Source organism: Chlorocebus sabaeus, chromosome 11, assembly GCF_047675955.1.
Source record: "Chlorocebus sabaeus isolate Y175 chromosome 11, mChlSab1.0.hap1, whole genome shotgun sequence".
Classification (NCBI taxonomy): Eukaryota; Metazoa; Chordata; class Mammalia; order Primates; family Cercopithecidae; genus Chlorocebus; species Chlorocebus sabaeus.
Window position 1 is genome coordinate 127,583,362 of NC_132914.1, and position 22,836 is coordinate 127,606,197.

Genomic DNA, 22,836 nt, shown 5'->3' on the forward strand with positions numbered 1-22,836 from the left:
ATGGAGGTGCTAATAATTATATTTATCTAGTGCTTACCTGGCAGTGCTGTTCTAATTACTACCTGTTGTAATTCGTGGATTAACTGTGTGGATTATGTGTGTACGAGTGTGGCTGCTTCAGAAGGATTTGAAGTGAGCCTGGAGGAGCAGGTGGAAAAGGATGTGAAAGGTACTCGAGCAGACCACACAGTGCAGGGCTGCTCTCAGCAGGGTCAGAGGGCATGGCAGGAGGGCCAGGGATCTGCCAGCGAGGACAGCCGAGCGTGCACAGGTGTGTCCAGGCCGAGAAGCCTGATGAACCGTGACACAGGAGAGCCGCCTGAAGAACTCAGGTGGGGACAGATGGCTGAAAAGGGCATCCTCTAGTATGGATGCGTCTGACATGGGGTAGGCCAAGGAGTATGGGGCTGTCCTAGGGTCTGCACAAAATGTCATTTGAGACTCCAGTGAAACACTAATATGAAATGAAGCAGCTACTCCTGAAAAAGGTATATGAATATGTAGTATGTATGTGTGAGAGTGTGTGTGTGTGTCCCCTGATATATTGTGAACCAGTAATTTTGAAAAGCACTGCTTAAATCCACTTACCTAGCAAAGATTTTGGAGTTAGTATTGTATTTTCTACATGGTAGAAAACGCCCACTGAAGACTGTTATAAACTGTGAATTTTGAAGACATGCTGGGTTTAACATTTTGGTGTGATAGGTATGTAATGTGTTTGGTCTGTGGATAAACCATCTACATGACCGCGTGTCACCGGACACAGGTGCCATTTGGTTTCCCTCTCACCGTTTATCCCTGGTCTTTACTCCTGTCAAGAGTAAAATCCTGATCCTTCTCCACAACCTGGACAGGTGATACGCCCCAGGAGGGGTGTGTTCCTTTTTACATGGAGCATATGAACACCTGAATGAATGAGTGCCCTGAAAATATGACTGGCTAAATGTAGTTACATTCATCATCATTTTTAAGCCCTAGACTAACGGTAATTGTGGTGAAGAAAAGAGTGAACGCCAGATTTTTTGCTCAGTCTGGAGGAAGACTTCAGAATCCACTGCCTGGAACAGTTATTGACGTAGAGGTTACCAGACCAGAATGGTAAGTTCCGTGTGATGAGCTGAAGGTTGTTTTCTCCTTGGTGGTGGTTTCTTTAGCATGGCCCCTACGCTTTACCAGTTTTAATACAGTTTACTTTTGTTCTTATATTTTTTATAAACATTAATTTTTTCAACTAATTTGGTCAAACATAATTTAAAAAGCCCATGGTTTCCTAGCGTCTAATCAGAGGTTTCCAAGTACAGTTTTTTGTTGGGAGAAGAGGATTATTTTCTGTGGTATTTACTACATATATGGAGATTAAGAATTGCTTCTGTAGATTGCTTTTGTATTTTTTAAATACATATCCACAGACTGTTTTCTAGTAAAAAATGTTTAGATTTGTAATACACTTAGTTTTCTAAAGGTCAAGAAGTTTTATCTGAGACAGAAGTGCTTATGAGAAAAGTGGCTTCTGAGCCGAGCTGCTGTGTGCAGCCGGGAATCGCACTCACTCTGACCGTGAGAAAAGCAGAATGCCAGCCGGAGCTTCCAGCGGGCACTGACGGGCACCAGGAAATGGCCTTAGTAGCACAGGAGGAGGATTCAGTGGTAAAGTCAGGAAACTTGGCCCTCTTTTTTTGGGACAGAGTCACTGTGTTCCCCACGTTGGAGTGCAGTAGCACAATCTCAGCTCGCTGCAACCTCTACCTGCTGGGTTCAAGGAATTCTCGTGCCTTAGTCTCCTGAATAGCCGGGATTACAGGCATGCACCACCATGCCAAACTAATTTTTGTATTTTTAGTAGAGACGAGGTTTCACCATGATGGCTAGGCTGGTCTCAAACTCCTGGCCTCAAGTGATCCACTGGCCTCAGCCTCCTTTAGTGCTGGGATTACAGGCATGAGCCACCGTGCCCAGCCAAAACTTGTTCCATTTTTAGTGAGTTCCTCAAAAACCCTTTTGTGGGAGGTGGTGTTAATGCGGTGAGCACGTTCGTGATGGCAACCCATCAGTCTCTAAGTTAACTCTCTCCTCAGGAGAGCGAACCGTTGGGAGGGCTTCTGTTTTTACACGTAGGTGCTTTGGAACCTTTGTGAGGAAGGCGACTTTAACAGAATAGAGTCTCGGCCTGTATGCAAAGTTGACATGGGGAACACTTTTCCTGTGTGAACCTCGGGTGAATGAGGCAAAACTATAGTGACTTTAGGTGGAAAAGGATAATAGCATACAGAGTTTAGTCTTATCTAGTCTGCTGTGTTATCTGACAGTGGAGAGAAATTTTTATTGTGAAATACATTATCTTGGATTTCTGTCTTTTTCTCAGACAGATGTTATGGCATTGGCTCAGAAGGATTCTAACCTATTGGAAAAAAATTGGCTAGAAAGACAAAACAAGGCTAAGATATTAACATAGCAAATTCATTTGTGCAGGATTCTCTTTCACCATTCAAAACGACCCCCGATGCTTTCCAACATTACTGCTACTCTGTATACCAAAGCCCAGATGTGACATTGGCCTGAAGATAGTAACTACCTTAAACAAATTGGGCAAAATCCCAGTTGAATAATGAAGTATAAAAAAAGTCATGAGTTTTCACTAGATATTATTAAAATGTAGTAACTACTGATGCAATTCGGACACCTGGAGAAGGCCACTCTTTGTTTTGTTTTTAGTTTTATTGTAAGTTCCGAGACACACGTGCAGGACGTGCAGGTTTGTTACATAGTTACGTAAACGTGCGTCATGGTGGTTTACTGCACTTATCAACCCATCACCTGGGTGTTAAGCCCCACATGCATTAGCTATTTATCCTGATGCTCTTCCTCCCCCTTGTCCCCCAGCAGGCCCCAGTGTGTGTCATTCCCGTCCATGCTCATGTGTTCTCATTGTTCAACTTCCACTTATAAGTGAGAACATGCAGTGTTAGGTTTTCTGTTCCCGCGTCAGTTTGCTGAGGATAACAGCTTCCAGCATCATCTATGTCCCTGCAAAGAGTATGATCTGTTCCTTTGTATGGCTACATAGTATTCCATGGTGTATATATACCACATTTTCTTCATCCGGTCTCTCATTAATGGGCATTTGAGTTGATTCCATGTCTTTGCTATTGTGAACAGTGCTGTATGAACATATATGTGCATGTATCTTTATAATAGAATTATTTATATTTCTTTGGGTATATACCCAGCGATGGAATTGCTGGGTCAAATGGTATTTCTGGTTCTAGATCTTTGAGGAATTGCCACACTGTCTTCCACAATGGTTGAACTAATTTACATTCCCACCAACAGTGTAAAAGCATTCCTATTTCTCCTCTGCCTTGCCATCTGTTGTTTCTTGACTTTTTAATAATCATCATTCTGACTGGTGTGAGATGATATCTCATTGTGGTTTTGATTTGCATTTCTCTAATAATCAGTGATGTTGAGCTTTTTTGTGTATGTTTCTTGGACACATAAATTTCTTCTTTTGAGAAGTGTCTGTTCTTGCCCTTTGCCCACTTTGTAATGTTTCTTTTTTTTTTCTTGTAAATTTGCTTAAGTTCCTTGTAGATTCTAGATATTAGACTTTCGTCAGATGGGTAGATTGTGAAAATTGTCTCTCATTCTGTCGGTTGTCTGTTCACTCTGATGATAGTTTCTTTTGCTGTGCAGACACTCTTTAATTAGATCCCATTTGTCAATTTTTGCTTTTGTTGCCACTGAGAAGCCCTCTCTTAATGAGCACCAAAGTCATCTCTAATCGCCAGCACTGCAAATGGTTTGTGCCTAAGCCGGGAAGCCAGGCTTGGAGTCCAGCCCTGGCGTGATTTCTCTGTTCTTTCCGAACAAGTCGTTTAACGTTTCTTAACTCCTCATTCTTTGAAAAAGTAGCTGTGCAGTCCGTTGTAGATCAGTTCTGCTTTCCTAATTTTACTAGTTTTGATGGGCAGAATAAATTGCAGGGTTAATTTCCTTACATCTTTGTTGGGTCAAATTATAATATCTCTGGATTAATATTTTATTGGTACCAAGAAAATGAAAAAAAAATCTAATGTGTATTCCTTCATCTTTGTACTACAGGCGGCTCTCTATATCTGTAGGTCCTGCAACCATGGATTCAAAATTATTTGGAAAAAAGTCTGTACTGAGCACGTACAGACTTTTTCTTGTTGTTATTCCTTAAACAATATGGTAAAACAACTATTTACATATCATTTGCATTGTATTAGAAATTATAATCTAAAGATGATACTTTCAAGTATATGGGAGGTTATAGAAAGACAACATCATTTTATGTTAGGGACCTGGGCATCCGTGGATTTGGGTATCCTCAGGAGGTCCTGGAACCAATTCCCAAAGGATGACTATGCTTGGTTTTTGTTCTTCCATTTGGTCCTATACTAGTTTATAATATTCTTTTATGTTCCCTTCCTCTTAAAGATTTGCATTAAATTCCTGGGGATTAAAATGAATTATGTTTTTGTTCAGTAACAATGGGAACAGCAAGAGGGGACAAGGTTCCGTGGTAAAAGCATGTTTGGGGAGTAACAGTCCCTGAAGCTCGACTGACTCACTGCCCCACAGGTTGTGCTTCCAGAGTCTGAAGGCTCAGTCACATGGTTTGGGGGTGGGGGTGGAAAACAGGAACTAGCCAAGTATGCCATAGTTATTACCACCCATATGAAAAGCTTGGTTCTGCTGGGAGGCATCATGACAGATATTTAAAATCAAAATCATAATCTTTATGATAAACATCATTCACATATAAACAGTCCCAAATGGTTCATGAATAACACGCGCCTGGACTTCAAGGAAACACATTACAGCGTGAGAAGAGATGAGGTTACTGTGGTAACTTACACTGAAGAGTAGTACAGAGCTTTTCACTGTCAGAAACTGGAATCATCCTAGTTTCAGTTTTCAATACATCCATGTGTTTTCTGTAATTCCAGGTATGATTTTTTTATCGTGAGCCAGGCTGTGAGAAGTGGCAGTGTTTCTCCCACACATTACAACGTCATCTATGACAGCAGCGGCCTGAAGCCGGACCACATACAGCGGTTGACTTACAAGCTGTGTCACATCTATTATAACTGGCCAGTAAGTGTTTCTACTTGTTGATGTTTAGTGAATAAAGGAGATTCACTTTTCAAAATGAAATAGCTGTGGTTTAAAAGACTTTTAGGGTTAATACTGAAATTTGCAATTGAAAGAGGCGAAATCTAGAGTAATAGAACCTTTTTTTCCTTCCACTAAAGGGTGTCATTCGTGTTCCTGCTCCTTGCCAGTACGCCCACAAGCTGGCTTTTCTTGTTGGCCAGAGTATTCACAGAGAGCCAAATCTGTCACTGTCAAACCGCCTTTACTACCTCTAACCTGCAGAAGAAGATGCAGCTGCTTTTTCTTTTCGAAATGATAACTTTGGGATTCTTTTAAGCTTTTATTTACTTTTTTTTAACTGTTGTCTTTCTGGATGAAACTTGGGAAGGGAATTAGGAGATCTCGCATTTTATTTCTAGCATTGCTATTCACTGGCTTCCTTATTTTATAGGTAAAAATTAAGATTTTATATTTTATCTTCTTGTTTGTTTCTCATGTTTTGTGAGGTTTTTTTGTTTATTTTGAAGAAATGTGGATAAGATACTTTGTAATATAAACAGACTCTCTGAGAGTATTTGAAATGTGTTTGGAGATTTACTTAAAAGTACTTTCAGGAGTGAGCTAGTCCTACTTGTAAACCTGTATTAACTTTATTTTTGAAATACCTATTTTGAATTTAAAGGAGATAAGAGGCATAAAGTAGGATGTTCACTACAGTCATAGGTAGGGTTTCATCTCGTATCTTAAAAGATAAAAGGTACTATTACATAACCTATACACAAGATATAGGAGAAAATATGCTTAATTTTTATTTGGCAGGGGGCTAGGTTGTATGGGAGTAAAAAAAAAGATTGAGAATTTTTAAATTGTCCAAAGAAACATTTTAAGACTCTTTAACAAAAAAGGCCAGTAGTAAATCTCTATATTAACATTACTATTTATTTTGTTTTGGAAGTGGGACATGATTCTATTTGTTATAAAATAAAATTGATGTGATTGTCACCTTATTTGAATAACTGTAATTCTTGTTTTACTGAAAGTATGTGCATTTTCTTTTCATTTATTTTTAAAAGTGCATACAGTTCCATTCATAAAAGCTCAGTTAACCTGACCAGCATGGTGAAGCCCCATCTCTACTAAAAATACAAAATTAGCTGGGTGTGGTGCCAGGAGGCTGAGGCAGGAGAATCACTTGAACCTGAGAGGTGGAGGTTGCAGTGAGCCGAGATCACTCCACCGCACTCCAGCCTGGGCAACAGAGTGAGACTCCGTCTGAAAAAAAAAGCTCAATTAGTGTATCTTAGGAACTTTAATGTCAGAGTAAAATTCTTTAAGGAAATGCTGCCGCCTCCAATATTTGTAGAGTAAGAATGGGTATCCACACCTTACAAGGAAGTACAGACTCAGACGTCTGTGGTGTTGTGAAGTTGGTAATTGTAGTTTTTTATGTCTACATATTTATAGGAATTCTCAGGAACTTTTGCAAAGAGGCTTAAAATGAATGAATTATTGTAACTGGGAACGCTCTAAACATTGCTTACAGATGTGGTGCGCGTAAGCTTTACTGACGATACGCGAGTCCCTGGAACTGTAATTTCAACGAATGCAGATCACTCAAGTTGTCTTACCTTTGTGGCACACAGTCTCATGCTGGATTTAGCCTCATTAACATATTATGAATGAAAACCATTTTATTTTCCTTTTAGTTCTTAGCGCTCTTAACTGTTGTTAACATTGTTCTGGGCAAGTAGCCCAGGTTCCTTAACCTGTTCGATTTCTAAGCATGAGAAGAAAAGAAACACGGGAGAGTATGACCTTTCAACAGAATGCCAAAGACAAACATTTCAATGATAGAAGTTGCTTAAGGTTGTCCTAGCATTAAGGAACATAAGGAAGTCTAATTATACGACTGGAAAATATTAATTTGAGGTGTTAATTTTTATTTATGGATTTTTGTGGCTAGTCAGTTACTTAAGTCTTAAAAGCTCATTCTTAGCAGGTCTTAAGCTCTGCCTTAAAAGAATTTAATTTCTTGAGAACCATGAAAAAATTGGTAAATGTGATAATTCTGGAAAAGTTACAGTTGTCCAAAGACCCCCATTATGTCAAGGAAGACTTAGTTGAAAGGGACAGAAAACTGGATGAAGTTATTTTAAGCCAAAAAAGGGGTATTGCTTGACTTTCTCATCATCCTAGGTAACGCTTCCCCAATTTGATCATCTGTTAGACATCACCTGGTTTGCTTTGTAATAACACAGACTGGGTTCCAAACCATACCTAGGAATCAGAACCCTCAGGGGAGAGGCCACGTGCACAGTCTATTAAATGAGTCCCAGGTGATTTGCCAGGGACTCTTGGCAAATGCTGGTTGAAAGGGGTCTCCTCACCATCTGTCTTGGTTATGCCTCTGCTGTGGTTTTCATCAGATAGACCTCTTGCATGAGGTGACAGAGTCTAGGTTGATGTCTGAGCCACAGCGAGGACACGGAGCACTGTCGGAATTTGTTGCCGCACTCACAAAGAAGAAAGCAGAGACTCCATGAAATCCCGATTTCTTCTTTCAAATGGGATGTGCGTATCTGAGTGGGACGTCTAAAAGCTGTAGTGTTAAACACGCTGACCTCAGGCTCTCCCTTCCCCAAGCTTCGTCTGACCAGTCTACCTGGCAGTTCCTGAAGGAACCCCAGGGATTTAGTGGGTGGTTCCCCAAAAGTGCATGCCTGTAGGAAATCTGTCCACTCTTTTCTGGATATACAGGATTTTTCCCTCAAAACTCAAAAATGTGACACTCACTGAAGCTTTCTATTTAGCAATTTTACATGCATTCCCTAAGTCCTGCAGGAGGTTCACAGTCATCTCCTTAACCTGTTGCTTACACACAGTGAAAGCTCTGGCTCCCTCCTCAGAGTCCAGTAGAAAGTGTTTTCAACAGCAGTTTCATTCTGATACTACGATATGAGTCTTCAGATATTTTGTACATTTTTAAGTAAAAGCTTAATTAAAGTTTGTGTAATTGGTATTGTCATTCGGATACAGGATTTCAAAAGCTAGGTTTAGTTTTCTTTACCTTCGTTACTACTACCCAGTGATTTTAAAAATCCATTGTGTACAATAGAGAAACTGTAAAATTTTCAAAAGTAGCCAGGAGGGAGTCCCTGCACTTGGAGTAAGATGACTCTTCTCTCTAGGCCGCCGTTCAAAGGAGGTTCCATGGCCTCTACGCTCTGAGTTCAGCTGCCCCTTCAAGCACCCTGTGCTGCCAGAAGTCAAGTGGGCACCTAGAACTCCGCGCTGCTGAGCCCACGCTCCGCCCTCGTCCGTCACGGCCTCCCACTCCCACGCCGGGGAACCCCACACTCCGCCCTCGCCCGTCACGGCCTCCCACTCCCACGCCTGGGAACCCCACGCTCCGCCCTCGTCCGTCACGGCCTCCCACTCCCACGCCGGGGAACCCCACGACCAATGGCATACCCCACCCCTGGGCTCTTCCCACAAGGCCAAAGCTCCAGGTGATCCCTCATATTTCAGACTCATCTCTGAGGAGCTCCTTGCAGTCTCTTTTTTGACACCATCCCCTGCTCCTCAGCTTTTCCTGTGTCCTCTGGAGTTCATTCTCAACAGCCTCTTGGCGGCAGTGTCTTTCCATCTCCCTTTAACAAACGTGGCTTTCTCCCAGGACTTGCACAGTGCTGCCGTTGTCTCTCCTACACTTCTCGTCCTCTCGGCGAGGCCTGGAGGGTGAGGTAGGTGTCCTTCTTGCACCTCATTGATACTTCCAGACACCGCGACCCCCGCAAAAAGAAACCACTCGGCTTTGAATCTACTCTGACCGGATCACGTCAGCCGCTGCCCCTCCCTTTGTCACTGTATGCTCCCCGAGCTCACATTCCTCCTCGCAGATTGAAGCTCCTGGCTTGCTCATACTGTCCTGTGGTGCTTTTGTTCTAATTCTTGGCTAAAACACACCAGTGAAGTCCAACTTTTTGCCTACTTGCCTGTTCCTATGCAAATAAACATGGCTGGAGAAAAGCACGCAACCCCGTGTACCTGTTGTATTTCAATTCATGATCACAATCAGGCATTTGATGCTGTGAATACGTGTATGTCTAGCCATTGGCTCCACAGCTCTCCGATGTTCTTCATACCTCGTCTGCTTACACCACCACCACCACCTCCATCCTCGTTCTCAACTGCTGTCTGTTTCACTACAAATCCAGGCGGGAACCGCGTTCGCCCTGCAGCCTGGTGTTGTGGCGGCACTGTCTGTTCTTGGCCAGAGCAGACCCCACCTGCTTGGGCAGAAGACATTCATTTTTGGAGGACGTTGTTTTGGAATCTCATCTCTCCTTGTTTCCCTCTTTAGTATTTTTCTTTTCCTATTCATTCCCAACAGCCTGCAAAACTGGTGTCATTTTTTTATGTTAGAAACTAAAAGCCATTTGGGCCCCACTGCCCCTTAAATACTGTTGCATTTCTTTCCCTTAAAACTCCTATGTTGTCTGGACTTCTTTCCTCCTCATCTGCTCTTGAATCCAGTGCCAGCTGCTCAATTCCTGGCCATCCTCCAGTCAGACCTGTTGCATGCCTGGCATGGTATGCCCTCTCTCCTGGAAACGTCCTCTGCCCGGCTTCCGGGACACCATGCTCTCTTGGCTCCCCACACCTGACTGCTCCTTCTCAGTCTCTTGCTGGTTCTTCCTGGTCTCCCTAAGGCCTAAATGTGCCGTCAGACTCTGCCAGCGTCCCATCTCTTCCTGCTCTTCCTCTGTTGGTGATTTCACTCATGACTCATTTCTGTAAAGATGCTTTCCAGACCACATCTCCAGGTCCAGCTTCTTCCCTGAACTCCACACTCATATCATCAGCTGTCTCCTAGACATCTTCCTCTGGGTGTCCAACACGGGCTGCTCAGACTTCTTGGTCGCAGAACTGCCTGACACTCTTCAATTACTGAGGACACAGAGATTTTATGTGATTTGTATCTGTTGATAATTACCAGATTAAAAATTAAAACATCTAAAAACATGCAGGCCCCTATTCCATTGTCAGAATGATACTGTCAGCACATGTCGTGTGGCCTCTGGAAAACATCGTGTATGCTTAGGAGGGTGAGAGTGCCATCGAAAAGTGACCTCTCAGTATCATAAAAATCATTTTGATTTCGCAGAACTCCAAAAGAGTCTGAGATTTCCAGGGGTCTCCAGACCACATTCGACAACCTCTGGTTGCATTGGTGTCTCATTATGCTCAAAATTAACCTGTGATTTCCTGCAGCCGTGTTCCAGCTCCATGGATCAGAACTTCATCCTTCCAAATGTTCATTCAGGCCAGAAACCTGGGAGCCATCCTGGAGTCATCTCTGATAGCACACCTCAGGTTCTCAGTAAGGTTTGTCAGCTTCACTTCCACAGTATGAGCACCTGTCCACTAATCCTGTCAGCCTCGCCTTCCAAACCCACGTCTCTGCTCTTGCCTTTGCCCTGACTTCGGTCCATTTTCAGCAAAGTAGTCACAGCGATGCAGTCACACATCTGCTTACAGTCCCACTGTGGATCCCCATCTGAGGAACACAGAGTCGTTGCCAGGTTCCCATGTTGTATCATCCCAGCGGCTCACAGGAGACTCCGTTCTCCTCCTGCCTTAGGGCCTCTGCCTGGTTTCCTCTGCCTGCCGTGCTCGGAGCCCCAGTTCCCATGTGTTCCTTCGGGTCTGGGCTGAAATGGCACCAGCACTAGGAAGCCTTCTGTGACCACGCTCCGTAAGCGTGCAGCCTAGAGACCTACCCTTCCCCTCTCCTCCCCAGCTTCACTGGTATCATTAGCAGAGTGCCTCGCTTGCCTTTTCTCTTACCCATGTCCCGCTAGATGCTGAGCCCATGAGGGCCAGGATTCGCGAGTGTTTTGTTCACTTTTGTCTTCCCAGTTTAGATGATCCCCAGTATATGGCAGGTTCTCAAATATGTATTGAATGGATAGATGAATAACTAATGCCCACAATTCAGAAAAACAGCCCCTAGTATTTCCTGGGCGTATTAAAGTTGAAGGACTCTGCCCCAACAGTGATCCTCACTCCTTGGGTACACATGACAGTCACCAGAGAGCTTTAGCTTTAGCAACCCCTAATGTCAGTGCACACGCGTTCACAGAGGAATCTCAGGTGGAGACCTGGGCATGGATATGTTTAGAAATCTCCCCTGGGATGTAAGTTACACCAGGCAGAGAGGTGGGACCATCCAGACAGAGAAAAAAGCAACCCGGCTTTCTAGAAACCTGGACTCTAAATCTCAACTTCCGGCTGCATCTGATCACCAGATGCTCTGCTGGCATTGGGTGGTTTTCTTCATGGGTGCCTGGAGGAGTAGGTCTAATCCGTCCTGGCCGTGTCCATGCCCATGTGGCATAAGTGCAATGCTAGGGTGTGATTTGGAGGCAGGAAAGGAGGCCTTTGGTGGGGCCCTGCAGCCTCAGCTCTGGCAGGACCTGAGCTGCCTTAGCACAAGCAGGTACTTTGCCCTTGGTCTGGGGCCTGGGGGCTGCATGTGGCCTAGTGATTTGCTCGCTTTCACCTTCCATCAGAGGCCAATCCTTCCCGTTTGGTCCCAGGCCCTGTGAAGTGGAGAGCAGGAGTAGTTATGTACCTTCTTTCTGGACAGTGCAAGAATGTACACTTCAATGCCATTCTCTGTGACCTAACTTACATGCCATTGCTTTTGATTTAAATCAATTGTAGTGAGGTATAGTTTATTTACAAGAAGTAAATGAATCCAGTGTAATGAGTATGGACAAATGTCTATACCCCTGGATCTACTACCACCATCAAGCTTTAGAGAATGCCTCTGCCCTTCCTCCCACAAAGGTTCCTTCTTGCCCCTTGGCAAGCAGCCCTTCCCACCTGGACCAGATGCAGCAGTGACCTGCCTCTGCCAGCTCTGGACTCTCACCTGGAGAACCATGTAGCGTGCACTCTTGTGTCTGGCTTCTTGTGGTCTGACTGGTGTTTTAAAGCAGAGTGTGTGTGTCTGTGTAAGTGGTTTGTTTGCTGGGTGGTATTCGACTGTGTGATTAGTTTACCATTTGTTTATTCATCATCAGTCAGTGGGTATTTTGGATGTTTCCACTCTTTGGCTAGTATAGTAGACTACCATGAAAAATTATGTTGAAGATATTGTGTGGGGATGTATGTTTTCATTTCTCTGGCTGATACATAGATGTGGAATTGCTGGATTTATATGGGAAGCGTGTCTGCAACTTCATGAAAAGCTAACAAGCTGTTTTCTAAGTATTTATGCCCTTTTCCCTTTTTCTTTACAATGCATGAGATTTCATTGATCCACCAGTATTCACTAGTATTTGATGTATGTCTTTTTAATTTTAGTCATCTCGTGGGTATGTAATCTTACCTTATTTTGGTTGTTATTTGCATTTCCCTGGTGAGTAATGATACTGAGTATCTTTTTGTTTACATGTTGGCCATTCTTACGTCTTTTATGAAATGTCTGTTCAGATCTCTTGCACATTTTAGAGGTATTTTATTGAGTTGTAAACGTTGTTTATGTCTTCTGGATACGAATCTTTTGTTGTAGATATACACTGTGAATATTGCTTCCAGTTTCTGGCTTGCTGTTTTGCTTTCTTAAGTATCGTTCAAAGAGAAGATGTCTGTACAACTGAATTTGCAAGTCCAGTGATGGGGGAGAACCATCTGGTGAGGACTTAACACTTCCTGCTCTTGGATGTGCTTCACGCATGGTTGAAAATGTAATTGTCAAAAAAGGCTGCCAAAGTTCTTGATTTGTGTTCTGACTTGCAGTGTTTGCCGAACAACGTTTGGAATGGTGTTTAGAAAAAAGTATCTTCCTTAGCTGTTTAATTTGCTATAGAGTGAGATAGACTTATTTTAATGTAAGTTTGGCATTTGACTTCATTTGTACCTGGTACTGGTATCTATAAACACTGCCTTTTCTCTTCATTCTTTTAAAATTTATTGGCACATAGCAGGCACTCACACATTTGTCAAATAAAGGAATTGTACAAATTTTTTTCTTATTGAAATTCAAACAACATTGAATAAACCAAAGTGCTTCCTTGACAGTTCCTTCAACTCCCTAATCCCAATTCCCATCCAAGCAGTAACCATTGTTTGGTTAGGATATATTCTAGCAACCTCTCCGCACCCCGCCCCCCAACTTTTTTTTACTTTTGTATTTTTACTATTAATTTCAAACTGGAAAAAAAAAAATGACCAGCATCATGACCCTGGTTTCATCCTGCCTAGAAGTAGTTTTGCCTTTTCCAGATGTCATATATTCAGAGTCATATGGTATGTAACTTTCTCAGATTGGCTCCTCTCTCTCAGTAATATGTATTTAAGATTCCTCCGTGTCTTTTTGGCTTGGTGGCTCATTTCTTTTTAGCAGTGACTAATATTCCATTATTTGAATGTACCAGTTCATGTATCCATTCACCCGTTTGAAGGAGTCATCTTGATTGTTTTGGCAAATATGAATAAAACTGCTGTAAACACCTCTGTGTGGGTTCTTGTGTGGACACACCTTTTCAACTGCTTTGGGTAAATGCCAAGCAGTGTGCTTTGTAAGGTAAGAGTATGCTTAGTTTTATAAGAAACTGCCCGTCTTTCAGAATGACTGTACCATTTTGCATTCCCATCAGTAACAAATGAGAATTCCTGTTAATTCACATCTTCCCCAGTGTTTGCTGTTGTCATTGTTCTGGGTTTTGGCATTCTGATAGGTGTGTAATGGTGTCACATTGTCATTTTACTTTGCAATGCCCTGAGGACATGTGGTGTGGAGCATCTTTTCCTATGCACACTTGCCATCTGTGTGTCTTCTGTGCTAAGGTACCTGTTAAGGTTTTCGGCCCCTTTTTTAATCAGGCTGTTGTCTCATTGTTGAGTTGTAAGAGTTCTTTGCATATGTTAGATAACAGTCCTTTATCAGATAGGTCTCTTGCAAATATATTGAATCCTCTTTTTAAAAAACAGGTTAGGTGGCACTTGGTTATGTGAGCAGTTGAGGGTAGAATGGAGGTGTTTGATGTTTGGGTAAAGTTACTGCCTTTGGAGAATTAAAATGTGTTAGCAGGGCCCACCAGACCCTCCCTGATCTGGATCAACCTATATCTTCAGTGGTCACTTCCCATGTGGACCTGGGGTCCCAACCCTATGAATCCACTTGCAGCTCCTAAGGCGTGTATTGTGCCCCCGAGTCTTCTAGCTGCCTCCCGGGTCTGGTAGGCCTGGAGCTGTGAACCGCTGAGTTTTCCTCGTTGCTGGCTCTGCAGGCCAAATACTTCAACAAACATTCCCTGACCCGCTTGCTGACCACCACGCTGCTTAGGAGCCTGGGCCACCGTGGTCTGAGCCTGTGCCCACAGCAGTTCCCGGTGTGAGTGCTCCAGAGCCACGTGCTGGCCCCATGGATTTGTCACCACAATAACCCCATTCTCTCCATTTCCAAACTGCCACATCGAAAAGCAAACTAACTTTTTGAGTAATAACTGTTTTGTTTCATTTAATTTAATGTAACTTAATTTAGGAGAGCTAAGTAATTAAACATGAGGCCAAAGTACGTAAGAAAGTGGCAGTCTTTTATTTGCAAATATGCATACACTCTCCGACGAGGTTCTCTGGTCCTCAGGTGTAGGGGGCCAGGGAAGTCGCGCCGGCGCTCTCGGGTGATGTTCTCTGGTCCACGAATGTGGGGGGCCGAAGAAGTCACGCTGGCTCCTGCCAGTGGCAGACGTTTGTGCATTGGTACTGGAAGGGGGAGGGCAGTGGGCGGGATAAGGGCGTGATAGGGGCGTCTCCGTAGGTGTGGCCGGGTAAGTTTCGATCTCTTCGGATTGACATCACCTGGCGCATGCTCGGTTGATCTGCATCTTCCCTGGGCGGGCGGCATTTTCCGGCGTGCGGGAAAGTTGGTGAGGAAGAACCCGGAAGCAACATGGATTATGCCTTCTTGTTCACCTTCCTCCATCTTGTCCTTTCTCCCTCACCCAAACAATAACTTCGTTAGGCTTTTGAGGAATCCTCAGTAAATCAATGATAGAATCAGGAGTCCTCATAATCTCTGTAGTGCTGAGGCTAATGAGCTTCAATGTCTTTCTCTTCTCTCCCCTTATTTCCCCCACCCCGAGGTTCTTACTGTTCAATTGTTGTTATACTGGCCAAAAGCTGGGCTGAATGTTTGCCTTAAATTCTACATAGTTTCAGTCAGAAAATAGTACAGAAAGCCCAGGTTAAGTATGCTTTCATGTTTTAAACCAATTTTAGTAGTACAGTGTTTTGGAAAGCTGAAATAGTAAGAAAGTTTGCACATAGTTGGTTAGGTTAAATATTTGTTTAAATGCATTTTAGGAACTTTCTCAAGTTAGGTGTAAACAAAATTCTTTCCATGATTACTCAACAAGATAGATTGCAAACTTTATCAGTTCCAGACTGTTCCAACTTTTATATATCAAGGCTTTACTGTTGTCCAGTGTGAAAAATTCTTAATTGAATTAACCCATAGTAAATCTTCCAGTTTTTATTGAGTTGGAGATGCATAAATAGATTTGCATTTCTCTTGTACAAATTGAGTTCCACCAGGAGCATACGCCCAGGTGAGGCAATCTCATAAGGGACAAGTTAATTTGACCAGGGCCTGCAGATAGTAGCTGGCCTAGAATACAAATTGAGGAGACGTGTTCCCTGTGAGAATCGGAGGCAACTTTACTCCCGACACAAGGAATCAGGGTCAGTGACTGGGAGTTCTACCAGCAAACCCGAGCCCCCGCTTGGATTTCCTGGGGATGGAGAAGCTGCATCTTTGTGGTGGAACTTGAAGTGCTATGATCTGCCAAGGTAAAATGTTTCTGACTTTCCTCTAATATCATGATGGGGCTTCTTGCAGTCAGGGATCTTGTCTAGATTTCCTAGTGGGTAGCACAGCCCAAAGAGTATGTGAGCCTCAGTGGCTCCCCACCTCCCACCCCAGACTGGGATGCTTGTTAAATGCATGTACCCAAGACAAAAAATGCAGAGGCGCCAAGTACTAAATAGACCAGCCCCTGACTGGTTCTTAGAAACCTATTGTGTGGTTTTAGAATTTTACATACTTTTTGTTAAAGCATTTAGCCTGTGGTAAGGCATGTTTGCTTTAACATGTGCCTATTACAGAAGTTATGTTTCACTGTAGAAGTTTCTGGAAATACAAATGCAAAATAAAACACAAATCTCTATCACTCTGCAGAAACAGCATTCTTTTGACCCCTATTTTATTCTACAGGTGTATATTTTTGTGTTTACAGAAATTTGATCATACTGTTTTATAACTTGCTGTTTCATATGAAATTATCATGAACATCTCTCATGTCATGACACGTCTCTCCTTTTGATGAGTGCATAGTCTTCCAAACTACAAATCCTCCATACTCTATTTAATGTTCATCCACTGCTAGAAATTTTGGTTGTTCCTGTTTTTTATTTTCCCTTTTATAAATGTCTCTTTGGTGAACATTATTAGACTTACAGTATAATCCCGTTGATACATAAGCAAATGAAGACAGTAACCCTCAAACAGATGTGTGTGGAATGTACATTAACTGCTGTCCTTTCAGCACTTTGTTTTGTTGAAATGGCCATTTCCCTTATGTTCAGGAAAACTCATTTGGGGAATAATAACCAATAAATTTGTAATTAATGAAATCTGGTTCAGTTTTTCAGTTTGTGCAGGTTTTAAGAGAAGTCAGGCACTAGCTTAGCTTTAACTGATGTCTGCTCCCAGTGAGTTGAGATCATCAGGATTGCTCTGAATACATGCCAGATAAGGACGCTGAGTACCAGCACATAGACTTGCCTTGTGGGCATGGACGAATGCTGCTTCAAATGGTATAAAATGATGTTCGCCCATAAAGCAACAAGAACATGTTAATAACATACGTTGAATGGCACCTCTTGACCCATTTGAGGGTCAAGAAGTCGAAAGTCAGGAGCTTTATTGATTACCATACTAAGTGGTTCCTGGGCTGCCTGGTGTGTTTCCAGAAGAGCTGCTGGGTTGTGTTGTGGTTTTATATGAGCTTGGCCAGGAAAGGACAGATACTGAAACTATTATGTGTTTTTGTCTTTTAAAATAAACCTTGGTCATAGAAAACCAACAGAGCCTTGTCCACCTTTGTCCTCTGATGCCTCCCAACCTATTACCTTCCAAAGAGGAGACCCTAAATAGATGACTTTTTTTAAAAATGAAAAAATATGACTTTTTTAAAAAATAAAAAATCTGACGGATGCTCATCTTGAAGTTATTCTTTGTTTTATTATCAGTTTCGTTTTCCAGTTTTCGTATTTGAAATATTTTAGAGAAGGGAAAGATATTTTAGAGAAAATTCCCCAAAACAATATATACAACATCTCTTTTTTGGTAAAATTGCTGTGCGTTTTTTCTCCCTCTTCCACGCTCACCATAATATAGTATTATGATTCTTATGCTGTAGGGCTTGTTAGTCTTTGCTTTTAATGAACTATTAGTTTTTCTTTTCCATACGTAATGAAGTGTGTAGTTAGTTGGCTTGGTGATGAGAAAGAATGTTAATTAATACATTTCTGCTCACTTTACCAGCTTGTCCACAGTGCTGCCAATTTATTTTCAGAAGCTTTCTTAAAGCTTGTAACTTGATGGAATTTAAAGTGCTTTGTGTAATTCAAAATTGTCTTTTAAAGTACTTTCTTCATTGTTGAAACATTACCATGAGCTACTATTGAAATCATTATTTCTTAACATCCTTATGTGGGATTTTTAGACTTTGTTCCAGTTCATTTGCTGTGCTGCTTTCGTTCATCAAATGCCTGGTTTTAGTAACTCTTTAAAGTAGTTAACTACTTAACTGTGAAACAAAACACCCACTCAAATATGTTTTTAACTTAATGTAAGTACTGCTTTAATATATGATGCAGTTTAACCTGTTTTCCTGAAGATGCATATATGTGAATGGCTTATAGATGTGTCATTGACTGCGAAGTTCTCATGTTCAACACCTCAGGGCAGTGCATGCACATTCAGAGATAATAAGAACTATTATTTCAAGTTTCTGGATCAGTTTGAGGAGTGTCTTGAGATTTTAAGGCAAAACAGACATGTTTGTTATTTGACACTTGCACTGAAATCTGTGTGACTCGGGGCTTTCTTGATATGGTGATGTCCCAAAAATTCAGAAACTGGGTATTGAAGCTGTTGAAAACTTTTACTTCTCCACCTTTCCCTCCAGTTTTAAATTTATGCCTATCAAAAGTCATGCTCTTTTTACCAAGTGACTGAAATGATATTTAAGTTGCAAATCTGGCCTTAAAAACTATCAGTCCTTCACTTCACTTCTGTATCTTAATAGATATCTGTTTTCCAAATGAAACTTTCTGCAGCTCCTTGCTGGATGTTCTTCTGAATCTCCCTCTGCAGGTCTGTCCAAAGACCTAGCCCACCGCCATCAGTACCACACATGCTGTGGTTTGGGAATGTTATGGTTTGCTTCAGACCTTCTCTCTGATCCTCTTTTTTGGATGCCATGGGAGAAGTTAAGACAGGAATAAGTAGGTCATTCGTTTCTTTTTTCATTTTTACTTTTAGAAAGGCTCAGATGCTCAGAATTGGAGCTGTCATAATCCTTGTTTTGCAAGAGTTTATCATTGACTCCTGTGTATCTTTTATTTTCCTTATTAATAAGGAAATGACAATAAGGAAAGAATTATCCTTAATAATAGGCCCCCTTGAGCCCATCTCCCAATCCTGGAACTAAACGCTGGCAATAGCCACCATTCAGCCACACCACCCCCTTCCTGTCTCCACTCACCCATGCACACCACCCCTTCCCATCTCCACTCACCCATGCACACCACCCCCTTCCCGTCTCCACTCACCCATGCACACCACCCCCTTCCCGTCTCCACTCACCCATGCACACCACCCCCTTCCCGTCTCCATTCACCCATGCACACCGTCCCTTCCCGTCTCCATTCACCCGTGCACACCGCGCCTTCCCGTCTCCATTCACCCATGCACACCACCCCTTCCCATCTCCACCCATGCACACCACCCCTTCCCATCTCCATTCACCCATGCACACCGTGCCTTCCCGTCTCCACTCACCCATGCACACCACCCCCTTCCCGTCTCCACTCACCCATGCACACCACCCCCTTCCCGTCTCCACTCACCCATGCACACCACCCCCTTCCCGTCTCCACTTATCCATGCACACCACCCCCTTCCCGTCTCCATTCACCCATGCACACCGCCCCTTCCCGTCTCCATTCACCCATGCACACCGCGCCTTCCCGTCTCCATTCACCCATGCACACCACCCCTTCCCATCTCCACCCATGCACACCACCCCTTCCCATCTCCATTCACCCATGCACACCGCGCCTTCCCGTCTCCATTCACCCATGCACACCACCGCTTCCCATCTCCATTCACCCATGCACACCACCCCTTCCCATCTCCACCCATGCACACCACCCCTTCCCGTCTCCATTCACCCATGCACACCACCCCCTTCCCGTCTCCACTCACCCATGCACACCACCCCTTCCCATCTCCATTCACCCATGCACACCACCCCTTCCCGTCTTCATTCACCCATGCACACCACCCCCTTCCTGTCTCCACTCACCCATGCACACCGCCCCTTCCCGTCTCCATTCACCCATGCACACCGCCCCTTCCCGTCTCCATTCACCCATGCACACCGCCCCTTCCCGTCTCCATTCACCCATGCACACCGCCCCTTCCCGTCTCCATTCACCCATGCACATCACCCCTTCCAGTCCCCTGACCTCGCTGCTGCCAAAGTGGATGCTGTTGAAGTTATTCCCTTGCCTGTTGAAAAAGTTTTAGCAAATGTACATGTGTCAGTATTAGTTGCTATTTATTTTTAGTTTTAAACTTAATAAAATTTATAGCATATCCTTGTCCAAATTTGCCAATTTGTCTTTTACACACAGAGTTTCCTGTGTTTTAAAAATTGTGCTCTAACCCAAAGTGAGAAAATATTCATCTATATTTTCCTAGAAGTTTAAAACTTTAAACCTTTAGAGTAGATTGAGTTGATTTTTGTATGGTCTAAAATAAGGGTACAATTTTCCTTTTCTCCATATGGAATGGACAGTCGTTTTTCACCTCCACTTCCCTTTCCTGAAGAGTGTCTTCTTTTCATTTTGTTTTTTCTTTTTGAGTCTCGCCCTGTCACCCAGGCTGGACTGCAAAGGCACATAGTTTACTGCAGCCTCAAACTCCTGGGCTCAGGTGATCCTCCAGCCTCAGCCTCCCGAGTAGCTGGGACTCCAGGCATGCACCACCTTGCCTGGCTTCTTTTTTTCCGCTGATCTTTCATTTAAACCTCACACACACATCAAAGCCCCATAAATGTGCAGGGCCATTTGTCATTGATCAGTGAGTTGACCCATCCCAGTATCAGCATCCCATTGTTACTTACATCCTGATGTCTGGTGGGACATGTTCCTTTATGATTCCATATGAATTTTAGAATTTATTTGTGACATTCAAGAAAAATTTAAGATTTTATTAAATTGCATAGAATCTATAGGAATATGTAGGGAGAATAAGCGATCTTTATGATTTTAGGTTTTACCATCCTCCAAATGACTTATTTTCCCATTTATTTGAGTTCTAAAATGTCTTCCATCATAAAGTTTCATAGTTTCCTGTGTACTGATATTGTACATTTTTGTTTGATTTATTCCTAAGTGCTTTTAGAGTTGCCATTGTAAATGTTTTTCTTTTAAAGATTATTTTTCTAATTTTTACAAATATATGTAATTGAGCTTTTTAATATTGCTCTTACATCAAGCTGCTTTAATACACTTTTATTTCTAATGATTTGCCGGTATTATTTTGTGTTTTCTATGTAGGCAGTTGTATCCTCTGGAAACAATGATAATTCTGTTTTCTCCTTTCCAGTCTTTATGCTTTCACTTTATTACGTTTTCTCCATTTAAGATGACGCCCATTCTAGGATTTTGAGAAACACCCTTTACCACATTAGCACTTTATTCATAGCTGTCTAAGAGCTTTCAAAGGCATTTCTGTTGAGTCTTACTAGTTTTTCTACATCTATTGAGATGATCATATGGTTTTCATCTCTTATTCTGCTAATAGAGTTCATGTTAGTTTAAGATTTTCTCAGGTTCAGTCATTCTTGCATTCCTGAGATAAACTAACTTGGTTCTTTTTTTGTAATATGCCATTGGCTTTTGCTTGCTGACATTTTGTTTAGAGTGGTTACACTTATATTCATGACGAAATGGGCTTACAGTTTTTCATTTTCTTACTATCTTTGGTTTTGTATCCAGGTATACACTTCTCTTAAAATATCTTGAAGGGTGTTGTCTTTTTATTTTTTTATTTTTGGAAGGGTTTATGTAAGATTGGGATGATCTGAGTATTTGGTAGGATTCTTTTTGTTAGACTCTCTGGGCCTGAAGTTCTTCTTGTGTAAAAAATTGTAACTATTACTTTGGTTTCATTTGTACTTACCTTTTCTTTTTAAGCTTTCAATTTTTTAATTAACCAGTTTCATTATTTTACACTTTTGCCAGGCATTTGTCTGTTTTTTTCTGGGTTTTCTAATTTATTAATAGAGAGTTGATAATACTTCATCTTTATAAAGTCGGCTGTATGATCATGTTCTCTTTTCAATTTAAAAGTATTATTAATGTCTTCTGTTTGTTGTGATCAATCTTTCCCGATGTATTTCCTCTAGTCTCGTTCAAAGTTAGTTCACATCAACGTCGTATTGTTGTTTTCTGTGTCACTGGCTTCTACTCTTTATCTCTTTTCTTCAGTTATCTTTTCTATCTAATATCGTAAGTTCATTAGTGTGTCTTTTCTAGTCTAAAGTTGCACATTTCCCTTGAAGCGTTGCTTTCCCTGTGTCCTGCAAGCTTGTCATGGTTTCATTGTAATCCTGCTCTCTCTGTATGGAGCTGATCCACAAATTCTTCAGAAGTGTATTTTTTTAAATTTCTAAGTTAGTGCCATTTGTTAGTTTAACTTCCACTTAGTAGCCAGGGTTAATTTGTTGGAAACCAGAGCTCCTAACATGAACCCCAAGTTTTTAAAAAATAGTAACCAAGCTTAATTGTGATTTTGTGATGTATTGTTCAATCTGATTAGCACTGTGATTAGTATTTTAGTTTTGTAACGAGTTTTTTTCTGTTACTCAGCTTCGTACCCTTAGTACTGCAGATAGAATAGGTATTTTAATATGTTCTGATGTCTTCATCTCCAGGTTTTGGAATGTAATACATTTGGAAATAGTGCTGTGAGATAGTGGTCCACTGTCTCGTGTTTCTGCCTGTCTCGTGAGAAGCAGTACTACCTTTGTCCAGACGATCTTTGTGAGGATGTTTGTACAGCAGACTGCCCCAGAAGATAGAGATGGTGTCTCCCTCCAGAGCAGAGGGCAGGCCTGCTTACCGGCCAGGGTCATAAAAATAATATCTTGCTTCAGGGCAAAAGTCAGACAAGGTTACTGCCCATTATAAAGGACTTGGGGGTCCCTGAGCCCAGGTTTCCTGCTCTCATTCACCCACCTGTGTGTGTGGCATCACCTGGTCCCGTTCACTTTGGTCCTTCGGAGTCAGAGCTTGGGCAACTGGTACCAGCTACACTCTTTTTGCTGCCGAGCACGTCTTCCGTCT

The 22,836-nt window shown here is 42.3% G+C and overlaps 2 protein-coding genes across 4 annotated transcripts in view; one reads left to right on the forward strand and one right to left on the reverse strand.

Moving 5' to 3' along the window:
• The window catches only part of PIWIL1 (piwi like RNA-mediated gene silencing 1), a 38,099-nt gene extending 28,946 nt beyond the window's left edge, over positions 1 to 9,153 (forward strand). For 2 of the 3 annotated variants that reach the window (XM_073021234.1, XM_008005222.3), the window contains exons 19-21: positions 973 to 1,098; positions 4,974 to 5,121; positions 8,310 to 9,153. In XM_073021234.1, coding sequence (XP_072877335.1) covers positions 973 to 1,098; positions 4,974 to 5,121; positions 8,310 to 8,687 — 652 coding nt within the window. In that variant the 3' untranslated portion in view covers positions 8,688 to 9,153. Of the gene's footprint in view, positions 1 to 972; positions 1,099 to 4,973; positions 5,122 to 5,279; positions 6,396 to 8,309 lie in introns of those variants that run through there. The other variant, XM_073021235.1, reaches the window with a different exon arrangement.
• RIMBP2 (RIMS binding protein 2) overlaps positions 1 to 22,836 on the reverse strand; it is a 352,529-nt gene that overhangs the window by 8,184 nt on the left and 321,509 nt on the right. The gene's annotated exons all lie outside the window — the stretch shown is intronic.